Source organism: Paralichthys olivaceus, chromosome 4 (assembly GCF_024713975.1).
Source record: "Paralichthys olivaceus isolate ysfri-2021 chromosome 4, ASM2471397v2, whole genome shotgun sequence".
In the NCBI taxonomy this organism is placed as follows: Eukaryota; Metazoa; Chordata; class Actinopteri; order Pleuronectiformes; family Paralichthyidae; genus Paralichthys; species Paralichthys olivaceus.
Window position 1 is genome coordinate 23808545 of NC_091096.1, and position 18318 is coordinate 23826862.

At 41.0% G+C, this 18318-nt stretch overlaps 1 protein-coding gene across 3 annotated transcripts in view; it reads right to left on the reverse strand.

Moving 5' to 3' along the window:
* zmat4a (zinc finger, matrin-type 4a) overlaps positions 1-18318 on the reverse strand; it is a 135567-nt gene that overhangs the window by 78668 nt on the left and 38581 nt on the right. For all 3 annotated transcript variants that reach the window (XM_020093573.2, XM_020093570.2, XM_020093572.2), the window contains exon 3: positions 10794-10883. In XM_020093573.2, coding sequence (XP_019949132.1) covers positions 10794-10883 — 90 coding nt within the window. The remainder of the gene's footprint in view (positions 1-10793; positions 10884-18318) is intronic.

Genomic DNA, 18318 nt, shown 5'->3' on the forward strand with positions numbered 1-18318 from the left:
ATGGCGACCACAAGCATAGGCAGCTTTGAATCTGCACACACCATCCATACATTTTTTATATTCTATATTCAATATAAAATAATAAACAAAATGCAACAAATAATCCATTCACTTTCATACTCCCACGCTTTTTCAACCTTTCTCTGCTTTCTGTGCTCACTTAACAATAGTATGTGCATTAAAGGTTCAGTGTGTAAGAGGGTGAAAGGGATCTACTGGCTAATGATGTTTTCACTAGTATGTTCAATCTAAAATGTTGTTTTTTACAGTAGCCCAAACTGGACAAATTAAACACATTTTGAGTTTTTAGGACAACTGAAGCCCACCACAGACTCTCTTACATTGGAAGGGGAGGGTGAGGTAAGGAGAAATCAGCTGCAACATGCTACTCCACCACTAGATGTCACTAAATTCTACACACTGAACCTTTAAGATTAACATTACAATCAGGCAGTTCTTTCAGATTTTCTCTCCTCTCTCTTTCTTCTTGGAGGACAGTCTTGGTTAATTAACAGTAATTGTGCTATACATCAGAATGTTAGCTCAAAGCTCCACTTCACCAATCATCCTGCAATGCTGCCAACATGGCTGCAACCTATTAGGGACTTTTTCAAATATGAATGTCTTCATAATGGGGTCTTTCTCTGGAGTTTGTCTTTCACAAATGGCATAATTTACTCTGCTGAGACAAAATATTCGACACATTGCCACAGGTGTTGATTTGCTGCTCAATTCTTTAATTTTTTCCTCAGTCGCGTTTTAGAAACATCATCAATGCCCCCACCTAGTTGCACTGAATCCTCTGGTCGATCTCCTCCTGTATTCACACATCGGCTCATTCGGCCATTATTCATTATTTTTACTATGGGCTGGCCAGAGAAACTGGAGAGAAAGTCGACGGCAGCTGCCTCAGACGTACAGTATGTGTTCTCAAATACACCCTCTTGTATAATGATCCATGCAGTAAGGCTAAAGTGAAAAACTTGGAGTCACCTGTTTGTGTCGGGCTTTTTTGCACTATGGTCAAACCTTGAGATGTAGAGTGTTGCCTGATATTTTCCACACCAATCGGTACCATGCTCTGTAGCCAGCACTATACCCCTACTTGTATATTAATAGGGGTGAATAAGTTCTCCCTCTGAGCTGCTGAAATATGATGACTAACATCACCATATTGGTGTGGGCTGAACCTCAGGGACGAGGCAGTGCGAAGCCTCCACAGTAGCATCTCGACAAGCCGTCCGTAGTTTAAATGGGTGTACAGCAAACCTTACGTGCAACATGCAGAGGCAAATGAAAAACGTGCTCCCTGACTCTGCGAGTTCTGATTTTGACAGCAAATATTTGTTTTCTTGTTGGTTTCTTTATGAACCTCATGCTGCATCTCAAAACAGATTTCATCAGACATCCCACTCTCATAGTTATACATTTCATACATGTATTTCTTTAAAATGTAGCTTAAATTGAGGAAAATGCATCGATTTTGTGCAGGGAGCTTGGAGTCTGCTATTACCCCACATTTTATAATTAAATCCAAGCTCCTCCTGTAATTTAAATCCCGTCTGCAGCAGCAACATCCTCGTACTTCAAAGTGCATCTCTGAGTTTTTGCCTCATGAAGAACTGCTTGTTCTTCTACTTTTCTTTTTTTCCTAGCTCACTGTAAAATTTAACTCCTATGTAAAGCAAAATGAAGCAAATGAAAAATGTGCTTGCTAAAAACGGCAACAGCAACATAAGGGCCCACTCGTTGATCCTGCTGTTGTAATGTCAGCCACAGGTAGGAAAAGACTACTTAATGCCTTTTTTTAAGCCTTTATTTGTTGACGTTTTAGCAATTTAGCACAATTAAAAATATGTTAATGTGACTCTACAAGTGCAGTGCCTTTCTGTAGTTCTTAATATGCCTGTTTGGAGAAGGCTCTTCTCTTGTCCTTTGTTAATGCTCCAGAGCTGTGTGAGAATTATTCCTTGTCATTAGTGAGTCGTCCTCAAACAGTTCTACAATAAACTGTCATGCATTGTGTGTAGAGATTCTTATAAACACTCTGTAGGGAGAAATTAGAAAAAAATTTTGGTCATGGTTTATCTGAGATGATGATTTCATCGTCACCATTTTTGAAAAACATAATGTCTTTTATTACTCTTCACTTACTGTGGTTTATATATACATTTTAATGTTTTACTAAACTGCTGATATTTTTTCATACAAGGCAGGACAACTATTTCAGATGTCTGTTATGAAAGATTTTCAGATCCTTTTCAAAATAAAGGCTCTGCTCGACAGAAAGTATTACAGCAACAAAACGAACATAGCGCTCACTTTGAAGACAAAGAGGAAGTTATCCTATAAATCATGAATGTCTGTGTCAGATTTTAGCAGCAGGCTGCCAGCTACCGTTCGCTGATGCAGTTTATCTGAGGATGTAGAGGAAGACATGTTCAACCAGCAGATTGAAGGCACACTGCTCTGCCCCTCCTGACTGCTTCAGAGCACTGGTCACCTGTTTCTTCAAGGTTTATTAATTAATTAATTAATATGTGTGTGCAAATCACACCAAACCCAGCACTGCACTTATCTGGGCCCTGAACAGTACACGTGCCAAGTTTGAAACTGAATTGATGAACTGTTCCGTTCCACATACAGACAACCAGACAGACATTTGTGGATTTAGTTCCTGTTTGTAGTGTAACCATTGAGGTAATGACAACCTTCATCACTTGCTTTGATAGTGAGGAAAATCTAAAAACATGAGGAGCCTCAGGAAAGTGCTAAAGCATCTTATCTCCTTGATTTCTTTGCAGATTCCATCAAGTCTGTGTGTTAGTACTCGACTCACAAGATTTCTGACCCTAATCCACTTCATGCAGCAACTTTGCCTCCTCTTCATCTCTGCCTACTGATCGATCTGCGGACTCATCATTTCAGCACTTGTACGATACATAAATCTCACAAATGCATTTCCAAAATTGTTATCAACCAGAACCATTTAGTCTCGAGGAACCGTCCACTGCTCATGGACGGTTTTAGCTGAATTGTGCAATTTCCACAGAGCTGTCCACATCTGATATTTCACAATTTGCATGAGAAATGCTTAAAAGGAATGAGCTGTCTAAACATTGGAGCAGAGGACGGAATGATAACAATAGCAACAACAAATTGCAAACCGCTCCGTGGAGTCATAACCCCAGATGATGAAAAAGCTGCAGCCTCCAATACACTGCTTTATGTTTATTCATTGTTGTCATATAGTCAAACCTGGGAGACAAACTATCACTGACATGTACAATGTAATTAAGCTCAGCAGGCTCTGACTGGGGCACAAGTTATCACCTCTGAAGCCAAAGCATGCCATATCATGACCACACTCCTTCAAACCACAGAACCTTGAGAACGTACTCCTTGACTGACAGGCCCCTCCCCCTCTGCATGGGAGCAGGTTATCACATCGACTAGCATGACCAGCAGCGTGTGCAGTTGTCAGATGGCATCAGCTCAACCAGGTCCAGACGCCGGGACATGCCAGGCCGTATACACACTCCCTTAGTCTCTGGAGGCGGTGCTGCCGAGTGTATTTTTAGACGGTGCCACCTTGTAAGCGCAGCGTGGTCGCATCACATCTGTGGAGTTTTAAGCGGAGCCCTCGTCCATCAAGGCAAATGTGCCCTTTTACCAGGGGCCCAAGGTCAGACCACGGAGCCAACACAGATTCATTTTGACAAAAGATGAGACGATGTGTTAGGCTGCTCCTGCTTTGGTGATGATGTCATACCCCTCCTTCAAAAAGACAGTGTACAGTAACGAGGTTTGTTTAAATCTTTTCATATTAGTTTTAACTTTAACACGACTAAATCTTAAACCCTGCAATCAACCAAAAGAGGCTGAGAACCTCACTGGTGATTGTCCTGTTGAACGGTCACAGGCTCATTGAAATCAAAGACCCCATCCAGATGCAGTATTAAAGTCTAAGGTGGTCTGGGATGCATAGGGCCAATTTCTTTTTGCTATACGAACACAAATTCATCTTGGGCCACGTATAAAGAATCACCTAGTCAGCTGACATCATCTGACCCGCTCCAGTTTCACAACGAATAAAACATGTTTTTACAAGTCTCAGTGTTTTTAATGATTGCATTGAATTGATCAAATCTGTCTTCATTGCAGGGCACAGACTATATATAAAGATGGGAGCTGCCATCATGGCAGCTCCTCAAAAGTGAAGACAAATCATCTAAATCTCCGGTGGCTGGCTGGAGCATAGATCATAAATCCCGCCACAAAGATGTTTCTGTTATTTCAGGCAGATTTTATCACATTAATTGTAATTTGATGTAATTAAAAGTGGGGGAAAATTGAGTGAATGACAACTGGGACCAACTCATTGGTCAAGCGGGACAGGACCTCACGACCGTAGCTTGATCCCCAATCACTACTGCACTGACCCTGGCTCCACATGGGTAAGATGGCAGCTATCGTACTGGGGTATTTTAACTTCATTTCTGGATAGTGGGAGGAAGTGGAGATGCATAGTTCATCTTTATAGCCGCAGATTCATTCATTCATTAATTCAGTCGCTCTTGACCATAGGCTCTGTTTCTCTCTCTCTCTCTCTCTCTCTCACACACACTCAAACATTGTTGTCGCGAATACAACTGATGTACATCACTAGACCTCTCAGGACGGATATTAATGTTAACGTTCAGGTTTTAGTTGAGCCACTGGTTTGATTTTAATACATCACAGCAAGTATTCCTCATCTGGGGGACATGAACGTTCTAAAAAAATTGCCTTTTCTGATATGTATTTGTGAGTGCAAGTTTTGTCCCTGAAGTCACAGAAACACAAATGTGTTCTCAGCACATGTTTTTTTGGAAAATTGGAATAAAGGTTGATTAAATGCACATCCTGATGTTGGTGCTCGATGAAAAGTTGAGGGAAGGTCACAGTACTTCTATTTGTCACTGCCGTCATATTAACAGGAACAAAACAAGGATTAAGATGCTGAATCAAAGTAGGAAAACACGTTCATTAATTACATTTGTCATTACCTGCAAAAATGCTCCAACTCACATGTACAGACACAAAAAAGACTCTGCTGCATCAACTAATCACACAAATACAATAAACTGTGTTTTCAAATATGAATGTACGCCCTGTGCAATATTGAATATGAAACTGAACTCATCTTCAGGATCCAATTACATAAGAGATGACACAGAATAGATCAAGAAGCTGCAGACAGTGAAGTCAGAGGGAAGCTGAGCAGCAGCTGCAGCGTGCAGCATCGTTCAGTTCTCTGTCTCACACTCTCTCCATCCCCCATCTCCCTTTCTCCCAGCGAAACAGCAGCCGTCTGCTTCTCCCAGACCTGATATTAACCCCAAGGTTGATTTAATTTCAACAGCAGGGAGGCTCGGAGGAGCTGTTCCATCAGCTGCAGACTCCTCCCTTGGCTCTCACGCCCTCGTCTCTTGACAGATTCCTCTGCATCCGGCTCCAAGATGCTGGGATGTTTTGGTGTCCATCCTACAGGGATGCATGTGCCTATTAGCAGGCTGATGTCAGCAGTTGATTCGTGAAATGCGCATTCAAAGTGATGGTGTCTCTATTTGCAGATTTGACAGTTGCTGTCCTGGTTGATGGCATCTTGTTCCAAGCAATATATTCACTGTCAACAGCAGGTGTCAACGGGAACATCCAGTGGCTGAATTTGGGTTTGATGGATGCCGAATGACAGATGTTTTTACTGTTTAACACTCAGTCACAGCCAAAAACTCAAAAGTTAAGTTTTAAGGATGGAATAAAACATGCAAAACAGCCTGGAGAAAAATCCTTGAGTCGTACCATTTGCACTAAATATAACTCTGACGAGTTTCATTTAGTTTTTACATGCGTGGCTCCTAGGATGCATAAACCAGCCTTTCATTTCAATGTATTATTAAAGAAGGCCTGTGTCAACCTCTGTGTACTTTAAACTTCATTCTGGGAGAAATAAGGTTTATATATGAGACACATCTGAGTTTGTAATCAAGCCTCTTTACAAAATCCTTTTGTGAGACAACAGGCCGTTTGAATGAAGACACCCACAGACTTTATTGTCACTGACTGGATCTTATTAGATGAGCTTCTCTTTGTGCTTTCATTAACCATCAAGAACAATTTGGGTGACAAACATTGTGCAAAAACTACTCAAACGATTTATTTATTTTTGTGGAGGGGTTGGAAGAACTTCAGCGGGGGTGGATCCAGGATCCACTTAATTTGACATACTGAGATAAGGCATGTTTCAAAAGTTTTGTTGATTCGTCAGAGAATATTTCACAGACCTTGATTAAAAAAATACATCTAAAGGACATATATTCATAAGCGTGTGCAATTTGGTGCAGCTCCAAATTTAAATCTGGATCTTGTGAATATAAATCTGGTTTCATTAAGGGCACTGCTGGGCCTTGGCAGAGGTATGCACTTTATTGAGTGTCATTCTAGATATGTTATGTTATGGAAATGTATCACCATCAACTATAACTGTCAGTTAACAGTTTTGTCTATCGTCTCTTCGACAAATAAACAACTGCTCATTTACTTTTGTGAAAAACATAAAGCCCATTATGGTTTTGTAGACCTTTCGTCCACCCCATTCTCCACCCTGTGCCATCCATCCATCATCTAAACCTCATCTGAAAGTCATGAGGGGGCTGGAGCTGAAAGTCTACACCCTGGACAGGTTGCCAGTGTATCACATGGCTGACATACAGTGACAAACAACCATTTACAACAACATTCACACAGATGATTTAAAGTCTCCGATTTACCTAACCCCGATCTGCATGTCTGGACTGTGGGAGGAAGCTGAAATACCCGGAAAAAACATATACACACAGAGAACATGTAAACTCCACACATGACGACCTCCGCTGAACCGGGAATCAAATCAAGAGCCTTCTTGCTGCCCGCTGTTCAGCAGCAACACATTTGCAACTTGCATTTTTCATGTGAACTGTAAATTAGTTGAAAATACATATTTGCTGTTTCAAGGTAGATGTATTGAAGCGTATTTTGTGATCGCTGTCTGAACGTATCTTTACTCCTGTCTCCATGGATACCCAGCTGACTTATTGGCCCTTGTACTGCAGGATAACAAGGTAGCAATAAACAACAAACAACTTTTGCCTAAATGTGCCTTCATATTTTATTTAGAATTGATTCTAGCTCACAAGAAATTGAAGCACATTTCTGACCATTACATCACACACTTGCACAGAAACCCTGAGCTCAACCTCCCCTCACACCATGGCCTTTTTTTTTTTTTTTAAAGTTGACACAAGCCAGCAAGGTCACCTGATATGAACTCCCCTGGAGAACTCGACTAGGGGCCTTTCTCCTGTTAAGTCTTCTGCTCAGTGATGCAGTATGGACAGAGAGTCTGAGAAAACAGCCCGATCCATGTTGAAACCAATTTCCCTACTGTCCCTGTTAACACAGCCAGTACAAAGCAGACACAGATTCCACCTGACAGCCGTACACAAAAACACTAACAGCTTTGATGCTGAGAGCAGCTGGAATAATAGTCAAGGCCACAGTGGGAAAAAAAAATACAATTCATAGTGTTCAACTGCTTCCACCTCGGGCCCTTTGCCAAGTTCTGAATCACACTGCATGAATCTCTTTTACTATCAACACTCAATGTGGCGTTTAAGGGTTTAAATGCAGCAGTGGTTGAAAATGGCTATAAGAACCTTTGCTGAAGTGCTATATGATGTCAAGTTTAAAGGCATTGGTACTTTATATTTCAATTTTATGTTATTTTTTCACCATATGTCGGAGGGAAGACATTGCAACTTTGACTCCAATCAAGATTCTGTTGACATATGTACCAGCTACGATAGTAAAATGCTGCCTATTTATATCAAAACAATGCTGCACATAATAAAGTAACCATTCTTGCTTGTCACTCTTCACAGGTTCATTTTATCTATATGTTAATTAATAACAATCATGTTATGATGATGGCTGTTTTTTAATGTACAATTCATTTGTTATGTGATTTGATTAAGGAAAGAAAGGAAATAAAATAAGAGGTCAAATAAATGTATGATACAATATGATATGTATTTTCGCCCTTCACTTAATGTTAGGTTTAAGGACACTTGAATATGGCCCATTAGTCCAAGTCAACCAATTACCAGTATGTTGTTATTTATCTGCTAAATGTTTCATTATATGCTTCAGATGAAAAAGCTGGAGAGCCGTAAGAGAAAGGTTGGTGATAATTCTCTGTAAGAGCGTTAATGTTTTAAGTACCAGCTTGTACCAGCAGTCATTTGTATCGTCATTATACACATATTGATCTATACTTCTTTTTGTAAAGAATCAGCATCTCCTCCAACATCAATAACTGAATGAAATAAATAAACTATATGTATCAATATAGTGCTTCTCTAGTTTTATTGACCACTAACATTTACCCATTCATACACGTTTATATAGTGCTTTTATACTGTCAAGCAATTTAGGGTTCAGTGTGTTGCCCAAGGACACTTTGGCATGTGTACTGGAGGAGCCAGGGGGATCGAACCACTTACCCTCTGGTTAGTGGGCAACTCACTCTAACTCCTGAGCCAGTCGCTCGATAACAATGTCCTCGTCTGTTACTGAGATCTTTAAAGCTATGGGTTTTCACTGAATGAATAGATTAATTGAAAATCAGTCAAACAATAGTTTCTCTCTCAAAACAGGGAAACCGCTCCAATGCAACAAAGGTCATCGCAGACTCACACATTGACCCACATTTGAGGTATTCTTTGTTTATCCTCAAATCTTGATAAATATTCTAAATGAAATATTATTATTTTGAATTTCCCTATGGGGATTAATAAAGTACTTCAGATTCTGATTCTGATTACACATCATAGCAGAAATCCAGCTGGTGACAGGAAGGAGTACAGTCTGACACTGTATCAAACGGTCACACAGTATGTTGTACCTGTGTCGGCTGACAAGAAGGTAATGGAACCCACAAAAGGCAGTGAAAGAATGATGAGCCGTGACGTCCCTGCTCCTACATCGAAGTCTCATCACTCATCTCTGCGATCCCCATGGTTTCCGTGGGAGTGACAAAAGCTTCAGCAGAACACTGACAGGAGATAGAGTACAAGACTCCCGCGCCTCGCAGATTGCAAAAAAAAAAAAATCACATCAAAGAAACAGTCACACAAAGAGCTTTTGTTGGGGAATTGTGAGGAATGGAAAAGGAGGAGAGGAGAAGGAAATGCAGGGCAAGAGGGAAATAAGTAAGCTTAGGTTGAGATGTATGAGATGGAAGAAGAAGACATCAGAAGGATAGAGGTAGTGAGGCGGAAAAAAGTGATGAAAATAGGAGATAGGCAAGGAAAAATGACAGGGAGGGAAAGACAGGAAAGAGTGAGAATGGTTGGAGATGTTGGAGATGATGAAATGAGTGAAGAGGAGAAAACGGAACAGAGGAAGGGAAGGAAAGAAAAGTAGTGAAAATGAGACGGAAGAAAACAATTAAAAAATGGAAGAGGAAATGGAAGTAAAGGGTGAAGTCATCATCAAAGTAGAGAGAAGTGAAAAACAAGGAAAGGGAATTGAGGAAATCTCAGATAACCAGCGACATGTAGCAGGACACTGAGGAGAGATAACACAAGAGGCAAAGAGAGCATGATGGGTTAGATAGCAAAAAGTATAGAGGAAAGCAAAAGAGAGAAAATCAGAGGAAAAGAAAGGAAATCAGAGGAAAATAGAGGAAAGTAGAAGAATTTAAAGGATAGGAAAGGAAAAGAAAGTAGAGGAAAGAGGAGGAGATAAAACCATGGGAGAGTAGAAGAACTGAAAGGAAAGGAATACTAGTGGGAATTTAAGAAAAGGATAATGAGAGGCAAGTACAAAGGGAATTGTAGAAACTGATGGATATGATGAGCGGTTCTGTTTGACAAGAAAAACAGGAGAGGAGCCTGAAAAGACAGTCAGGGGAATTAGAGCGATGGGTTGTCAGGGTGGGGACAGTGACACAGAAGCAGGAAAGCAGGACTGGTTGAGGCAGAGAGAAAAAGAGGCAGTGTTCCGGATTTGTCTTTATCCACCTCAGAAACACAGATTTCCAGACTGATAACTGGCTAAGTCACAGTAAACACAGAGGGGACCTCAGCCTCTCCACTGCAGCCTCTCCACTGCAGCCTCTCCTCCATCACCATGAGCCTCACTCGGAAGGAAAGTCGACACCCCTTTCACAGTGGCAACGACAATAAATCTCCACATGCTCCGTGACATCTCCACATCATGAAGCAACATGGACGTGAAAAACCATGTTCTTGTTTTTTCACCCAAAGGAGACGAGGAGGAGCAGAAGTTGGTTCGAGCTGTAGAGGCTGCATGACACACAGGAGCTTATCGAATGAGGAATGACAGGCCACATAATTGTGTCTGTCAAACACGTCATGTACTTTCAGTTTACATGACACAGAGGGCTGGGAGGGCTGGATACCCCGCAATGTGTCTTTGTGTTTGATGAAAGGTTGGCGTCCCCTTGCATCCAACCGCAGCGGCGTCACTGTCGCATTGTTCATTGGTCTAGATATATGCCGCCGCTGTTTATCTGTCAGCCATTGCGAAACAGAGGGGGTGGGGGCTTAGGGTGTCTCGTTAGAAAAGCGACAGTTCCCATGAGATGCAACGGTTGACTAACATGTGACTGTTTGCAGGTGGTTACTGAGACTGTGGGGAGACACAGAGGCAGAATGGAGAGTCAGAGGAAGAATTCACACAGGACTTACATTGTCTGTTCTGAGCTTCTTGGCAGGGCAGCCTCCATCCACAGGATGTAGCATGTAATACAGCCGAACTTTGTTGGCGTGTTTCCGACTCTGCAGGAGAGAAAATGAGGAAAACAGACATTAGCGGAGCAGAAATAAGGGGTTGATTTCCGTTTTCACACGTTCTCCTCAGGTGCGGTGGATAAATGTGTGTTCGGTATTGAGAATATTGAAATCTGTGATATCTTCTGCTACTGTAATAGAAAGTTTTATACAATTCATTTCTTTGTTATTCCTTCAAGAGTAAAAGCTCTTTTCATCCGACAGTATTCTTTACAATCTTTGCATGACACACTTGCCGCACAAGCACTTCACTGCACATCCAAGGACAGGGCGACACAATGACATGAAGTGATTGTGAGATCCAGGCATTATAAATCGCTAATGTTCCGTCTTAACTTGGTTCATTTTCGCATCTCATGATGAGTCTATCTGCAGGTGCCAAATGACATCTGAGAAAGACTTGACTTTGTTGACTTTGTTATTTATTCAACAGAAAATGCCTCCACAAAGTTGGCATTGTCGGCAGGATCACTTGTGTGACATACAGGTGATATACTGTGTAAAGCATACATTTGTGTTTCAGTAATAGAGAAAGGCTTCAGATGATAAATACTAGATTTAATATGAAATGCAGTTGCCCTCATTCGCAGGCATCACAGATACACTTGTTTAGTTAATTAGTTAATATATCTCCTGCAACTTGAGATATATTAACTAATTCTGAGTCTCGCAAGTTACATGACTTTCCCTAAGTTAGTTTTATATAAAAGAGTTGTTCAGCTAAAATTATTACACTCAGAATACTAATCATGAGGGGAAACTAAATCTTTGGAAACCCAAAACTTCAAAAATCCTTAACAATAAAGCATGTCCTGAAATAAAATCATTCATCCATCTGCTTTTTCTTAATAGAGACACCACATCATTCCTGTGCCTACTGGAATATATAATCCCATGACACAGAGCTATTTCTGGCTCACACTCAAGAGGATGTATGCATATTACTGGTATAAGAAGGCATCCAGAAGACATCCTACTCATGCCTGAACAAATACGTCAACATTCAAAAGTGGCCAAACGATCCATCGTCTCTACTTAAAGGCAAAAACCCTTCCCATTTGAAGAATCCAAACAAGTGCGATCTGCGATGTTGGTGGAGTCCAAATGGTTTCTCAGTCCTGGTAGTGACTGTCATGTTCAAATTATGTTAAGATGAAACATTGTCTCACCTTTACTGTTCAGTTAATTCAAAACATGCTTTGAGAGCATGTGATGGTCATATCCACAGCCAAACAATTCAAATAGGAGCATATTCATCCTATGTCACCACAACCAACACACAAATTCAAAAGATACGTTTGTTTTTACACTCTCTTAAAACATCACCGCAGCTTGTTGGTTTGCTGTTACTTACGTTTCATTTGTTTTACACTTACAGTTGTGTTGCTAATTATATTTTTGAGCTTGAGCTATAGTGTGTGTTTTATCAGTCCTGCTTCCTGGTTTGAGGAGGTCGAGGGTGGAGCCTATTAGAATACAGAGGTCCAATAAATGGACCAGACCAAGAGCTGCATCAGCGTGGGGGGGGAATGGTTTATCCTTGTCTTTGGCAAATATTTTATTTCCCCCTTTTGTTTTCAAATGCCTTCATCAGCAAGTACATTACATAGCCACTATATATAAATATGTCTCCTTTCTGTCTCGTTTTTGTTGTGTCTTGCACTGAAATGCAATTTAATCACAAATGAGGCAGCAACGTTGTAGTTGCACCCAGTCGTAGAATCATTTCACAAATGTTCCTTTTTATTTGGAAAAGTTATTCTTGTTTGTCCATTTTCAGTGTCACACATTATAAAAAAAAAGATACTTGAACACTGAACATTGCTTTTCCATCATTGTCCTGGACCCAGTCCTGTTCCAAAGGGTGCATCTAAGCTCCGTGCCAAGGTAGAGCTCCCATCAATAGCTGTTAGGCCTGTCAAATAAGTCGCATGCTGCTCCCTGGAATTGCACCAGATTGATAATTAGTGCTCGGTTCACTGAGGGTGCAGTCTTATTTCCGGCAGCCCATCAATCCCCTAAGATCTGACAACACCGCCATGACAGGGTGGAAAGACAGAATTTGGAAGAAGGGTTGAGTTACTCTGAGGCTACATCTGCTCCATGACATGTAATGATGGCACTGGGTCTTTGGGGGAAACCACAGAAGAGTTTAGAGTTGCTGTATAAGGGAGGTAAGGTGCAGCCTGGTCAGGTTCCTGCGTCCATCAGGTGGGAATATAGCCACCGGTTCTCTTCATAAGAGCACGACAGACAACTCATCCTGGCTGGTCAGGGGTGAGAGCCAGGCTGCAGGAATCTATTTGTCTTGCCTGTCTGGTTTCCTGGCAGAGATAAAGTAGCTCTGTCATTTCTTTGTGAGAAAAAAACATCGAGCCTGAAAAGCATGAAGGACACGGAAGTTTGCGAAGCACACTTTTCATTAAACCTGTTTGGATCACCACCTTTACAAAAAAAGGAAAGGAAGTGGAAAACGGAGATGACACTTTGTTCAAATGAACAAGAACAAAGAACCTTATGCCATTATGTAAAAACACTATTCTTGTTATTCATTTGTTTGGGAAAGTGGGGTTATACTCATATTCTATTGCTTTTTGAATATAACATCCACTGCAGCAGCAGCAGAGATATTTCAAAGTCAGTGTGAAGAAAGAAAATCAGCTTTGCACTGTTCAAACTGTGAGTTCCTCTGCTAAAAAATATGATCAATAGCTCTATGGGTATAAGGGATGGTGATTATGAGGAAAATGCTACTGCAAATTTTCCATTCGTGCAGCACCGGAACAAGACAATCAAGTGGAGTTTGACATCAATCTCCTGTGAGGTCACTGCTGATAGCTTCCATATCAAACAGGCATCATTTTTACAGCAGGCTGGGCTGTGATTCACCCCCTTTTTCTCCAGGCTGCAATCAATCGCACTTCTGGTGTTCAGGTGCATTATTTGTTATGGCACCCCAAAGTGTCTTTTTCTCCACGCTGATGTAAGATCTCTTCTTTGCAGCAGAGGTGTGTTTCTGCTGCGCAGACACTTCCAGCTCCAAACTGGTCAGACAGTCTCCACTTCACCAGCTTGAGACATTTCAGTCGTGAGGCTGTTTTAGCTGTTTCCCCTTTTGTTTCGGATGCTTTATGCCCAACAAAAAAAACCAGTGATGATGAGCGTGTTCCAAAAGTGGTTCATTTGAAATTTTGATGAAAGTGTCCTTTTGGAAAGCTGATGCCATTCATGTGGGAGTTTTCATCTTGGCTCCACTTTTTGCCGGCAGGTCCCTTGTTTCCTCCTCCCTCATACTTTACTAAATGTTAAATCTGTACAGTTGCACGCATCTTTCAAACCTGTGAGACGAGCGGAGAACTGTAGAGATACATCGAAGAGTTAAATGTGATTCATATTGGCCTAATAATTTAATAATCATTAAACATTTGGAAAGTGTTTTTTTCAACGTTCATAATGACATTCACACACTTGCCAAAGATAATTCTAACTTGCAGACAACACCCCCATACAACCACTTCACTTGTGTTTGCTTACATGTTCTATCTATTTTAACAGGTTTACAGAGTTTGCAAGTTGATTTTCATGTCAAATTAACATGAACTGAATCTAATGGACATTACAACCCGAGGTTGACGTTTGGCATATGGCATTTTCAGACAGAATTTCTAACATGATACTGGTGACACTGACCCAAATGCTGTGTACCGCCTAGACGCCCACCTCTAATTCATATTCTATCTAGAAAATGGTCTGGACACTTATACCGTGTGATATGATTTGGAGGAAATGGGCCACAACAAGCAGAATGTCACAAAGAAATCAGAAAGTCAAGTGAAGAAAAGCAGAAAACAGTCAGAGAGACACTGACTGATTTACATTGTATAAGGTGCAGTGAAGATCCTTTGATTAAAGTAAACAGGGGGACATGCAGATGAGTTGAAGGGCGGTTAAAGAAGACAAGAACAGATATGACCCTGAGCAGGATCACAAAAGAAGAGACGACAAGAGCAGGAACAAAAGACATGATCTCACACAGACTGGGACAAAGGAGCTGGAATAAGGAAAGACAAGAGGTGAATAGGAACATGAAGGAAAGCCTGAGGCAGGTCTCATGAGATGAAGGGGAGGAACAGGGGAAGGAGAGACTGAGGGAAAACCCAATGCAGACTGTGAGAGTTTGAGTCAAACCATGCATTTATTTTGGAATGCAACAAGCACACCATGCGTGTTTGATTGAAGGCAACCCAAATAAATTCACACACTACCCCTGTAAATAAAGTGTGAACACAATGTGCTAACTGACATATCCGAATTAGGACACAACAATTGTTTTAACTGTTCTATTTAAACTTCCTTTTTCTACGCCAAGTAACGCTGCCAAAGCTTTTAACTCTGCTTTTTGTTTGCGCACAATTACACAGATTCTTCTTTGTATGATATGATGATTATTTAAAGGACAACACATGAGGCCCCCGAGCTGTATCCAGAGCGTAACAAGAAGTGACAGAGGGCGGATGTTAACCCCCCCTCCCTGTGTCCCCTGACCCTCCACATCACACACTACAGCCATGAGGCCACACCTCCTACAGTCAACGCTCCGTCACTTTGCCTTTTTTTTAATTGCTGTGAGAGGCTTTAGTTAATCCTTAAAAATACCAACCACTGACTACATGGCTCAGCACTAAATTACATTGTGATTGGGGTATATCCAATATGCTTGCATGGTACGCATCGTCCCTCACTGTGTCAGACTTGTTGATTTGGCTCAGAGACAAGATAAACCTAAAGCTAATGCAGTCGTAAATCGTTATCTCTTTTAAAAAAACACCATGCACCCGACAAATAAATCAAATAGTTAATCTGTTCAGCGACGTGAGACACCATGCTGGGTCCACGTGAGGATATATAAGATCAAGTCCAGGGCCTGTCCTGCAGCAAACAGGAGTCTTATCAGCCCAGTTAACAGCGTTTCTTATCAGGTCACAGACGCCTAGTGTAGAACAAAGAAACAGCCAGCAATCAAGTCAGGTGGTTGACAAACTGCCTATGAAGGAAAGACTGCTCATAATCATTCACTGTAAATGTCCTGATGATGTGGTGTAGCATCATTTATTTTAATCTCTACCTGCAGAGTGGGCCGTCCATTTTCAGTTTAATAAATGATGTTGGCAGCATCCCCTGTTTACTAAGCATTAGCTGAACAACAATTTGTTTGACTATGCAGTCGCTGCACACTGTCGTGCAGGTCCACCACGTAAAGCTACACTCCTGCAGCCGCTTTCACTGTCGAAACTTTGGTTTCTGTGAATGTTTTAAAACTGCTGTAAGCCTCGCCCAGATCCACGACTGCCACTGCAGAGAGTCTTTGATTGACATATCAATCTGAAATCCAAATGGTAATATGAATTTTTTAAGGCTTGTGTAAAATTAAAACAAATCTGCTGGCGTGGGCGTTATATTTGTGAAATGTGAAAGTCAAGGTCAATACTGTATATTGCCATATTCTGACAGAATATGTGTGAGTGTGTGTGTTTGAGTGAGAGAGAGAGAGAGCAAGAGAGAGAGAGAGAGAAAGATAGAGAGAGTGCTGATGAGTCAAAAGGCAAGGTCAACAGAAATATTCCAAGATAGTTCTGCTTAAAATAAGGTGAAAAAGTAAACAGAGGGAGAGACTCTGAAGCGTACATTGATCAGAAAATGATTACACATCACATGACATGCCCTTCTATGTAAAGTGCCTTGAGATAATTAATGTTATGATTTGGCACAAATAAAATTGAATTGAATATGATAAATGACATAATGAAGAAAAAGTGTCGTGTAACCTGATTGGGGTATACAGCATGTGCACTGCAGTATATGGGTGAGCAATATACATTCTGTATGTGTGCAGAGAGATATGTTGAATGTGCAGGTTAAATTAATTCAATCCTCCAATAGTGACAGTTTCATTTAAATTTTATAAAACATAATTAGATCACAAAAGAGCCCACTGCTCTCCTAATGGTAAACGTCACAGAACACTGCGTTTATTTCTCCAAGGGAAGGGGGGTGATTTTAATCAGTGACAATAAATAATAAGCACATAATCCTTTTCGGCTCCAGAGCAACATCCTCATGTTTTAAACTGGATCTCCAGCTGTGAGCTGTTTGTTCTTCTACTGCATTTATCAGCTCAGTATGGCATTTAACCTTTGTACATTAAAATATACAGTTTTATCAGATTGAAGAAAATATGTTACCAGTATGTAGCTTGGTTTCATCTCAACATTAGCAAACCCCTTGTGTCACAGATATCAGGAAACTAGACCCTGAAATTGCGGAAAAACAACTGCAGTTGTGAAGAGATAATTTAAGAAAATCAGATGCGAACATATTCAGTGAAACCCCTCATGACTTGTTTTGCAAACATGTTGCCTGCTGTGCCTTGAAGGACTAGGCCAGCACCATTATTGGTACTGTCTCCACTCATCACAGCGCTGAGTGCCTCAGGTTGATGCCTGCTGTACAGTGGATGCTCCTCGCTACCTTTCTGGTATTTTCTGGAGCCTTTTACCCAAACACAGCCCTGAGTGTTTTGTGACGTGCACTAGACCAGCAGCTGAGTGCTGGAAGCCTCACTGAGCCCTCTAATTATAGAAAGACAGATAGAAGCGATAGTGACAGAGGTCAGGTAAACTCAGAGACACTCAGGACCCAGCCTGTGCTGTCTCTTTTAGCTTGGTTTAGACAGAGGTTTTTCTGTGCTTACTCGTTAGCCCAGGGCTCTGCACTGTTACTGACAGTTGTTGTCCCCTCCACTACACGGAGCCCTGGAAGAAGCACTGCAGTCTGTTTTCTTGCAGGCATTATCTCCTGAGTCACCGCCGGTTTACATCATAACAGCATCCTAATGCTTTTTTTTTGTGTCAGGGTATTACAGTGTGTTTTCCTGTGTTTCCCATAGAAAATTAAACAAAGTTTTGCTTAAACTTTTTCAAAATAAAGCAGCAGAGTTACAAGGCTGGTTCAGCTGTTGCCAAACATTAGGAGTCTGCCGCACATGTACCTGATAAAAGGCATCAGAAGCCTGTGATTGATTTCTAGTAATTGGCTTTTCTGAATACAGTTGTAATGATAAGCAGTCTTTACAGAACAGGTCTCCAGAGAGCACTTGGAATAAATTGTAAATGAGAGGAGGCTCAAATCGTGACATGATCTGCATCCATTGACCCATACTTTTACATTCTTTAATCTTTAAAAATCAACATTCTTTTTAAATCAATATTTTATAATGATCGGTTTCAAAGCTGTCAGACTTTATCCACTGTTGTTTTTTTATATAAGTAAATAAGATATTTTTTTCTCCTTGCTGCTGCCATGTGTGTGTGGATGGAAATTTAGATCACTCTGTCAACTACTAAAAAACATTTCTACAAACAAT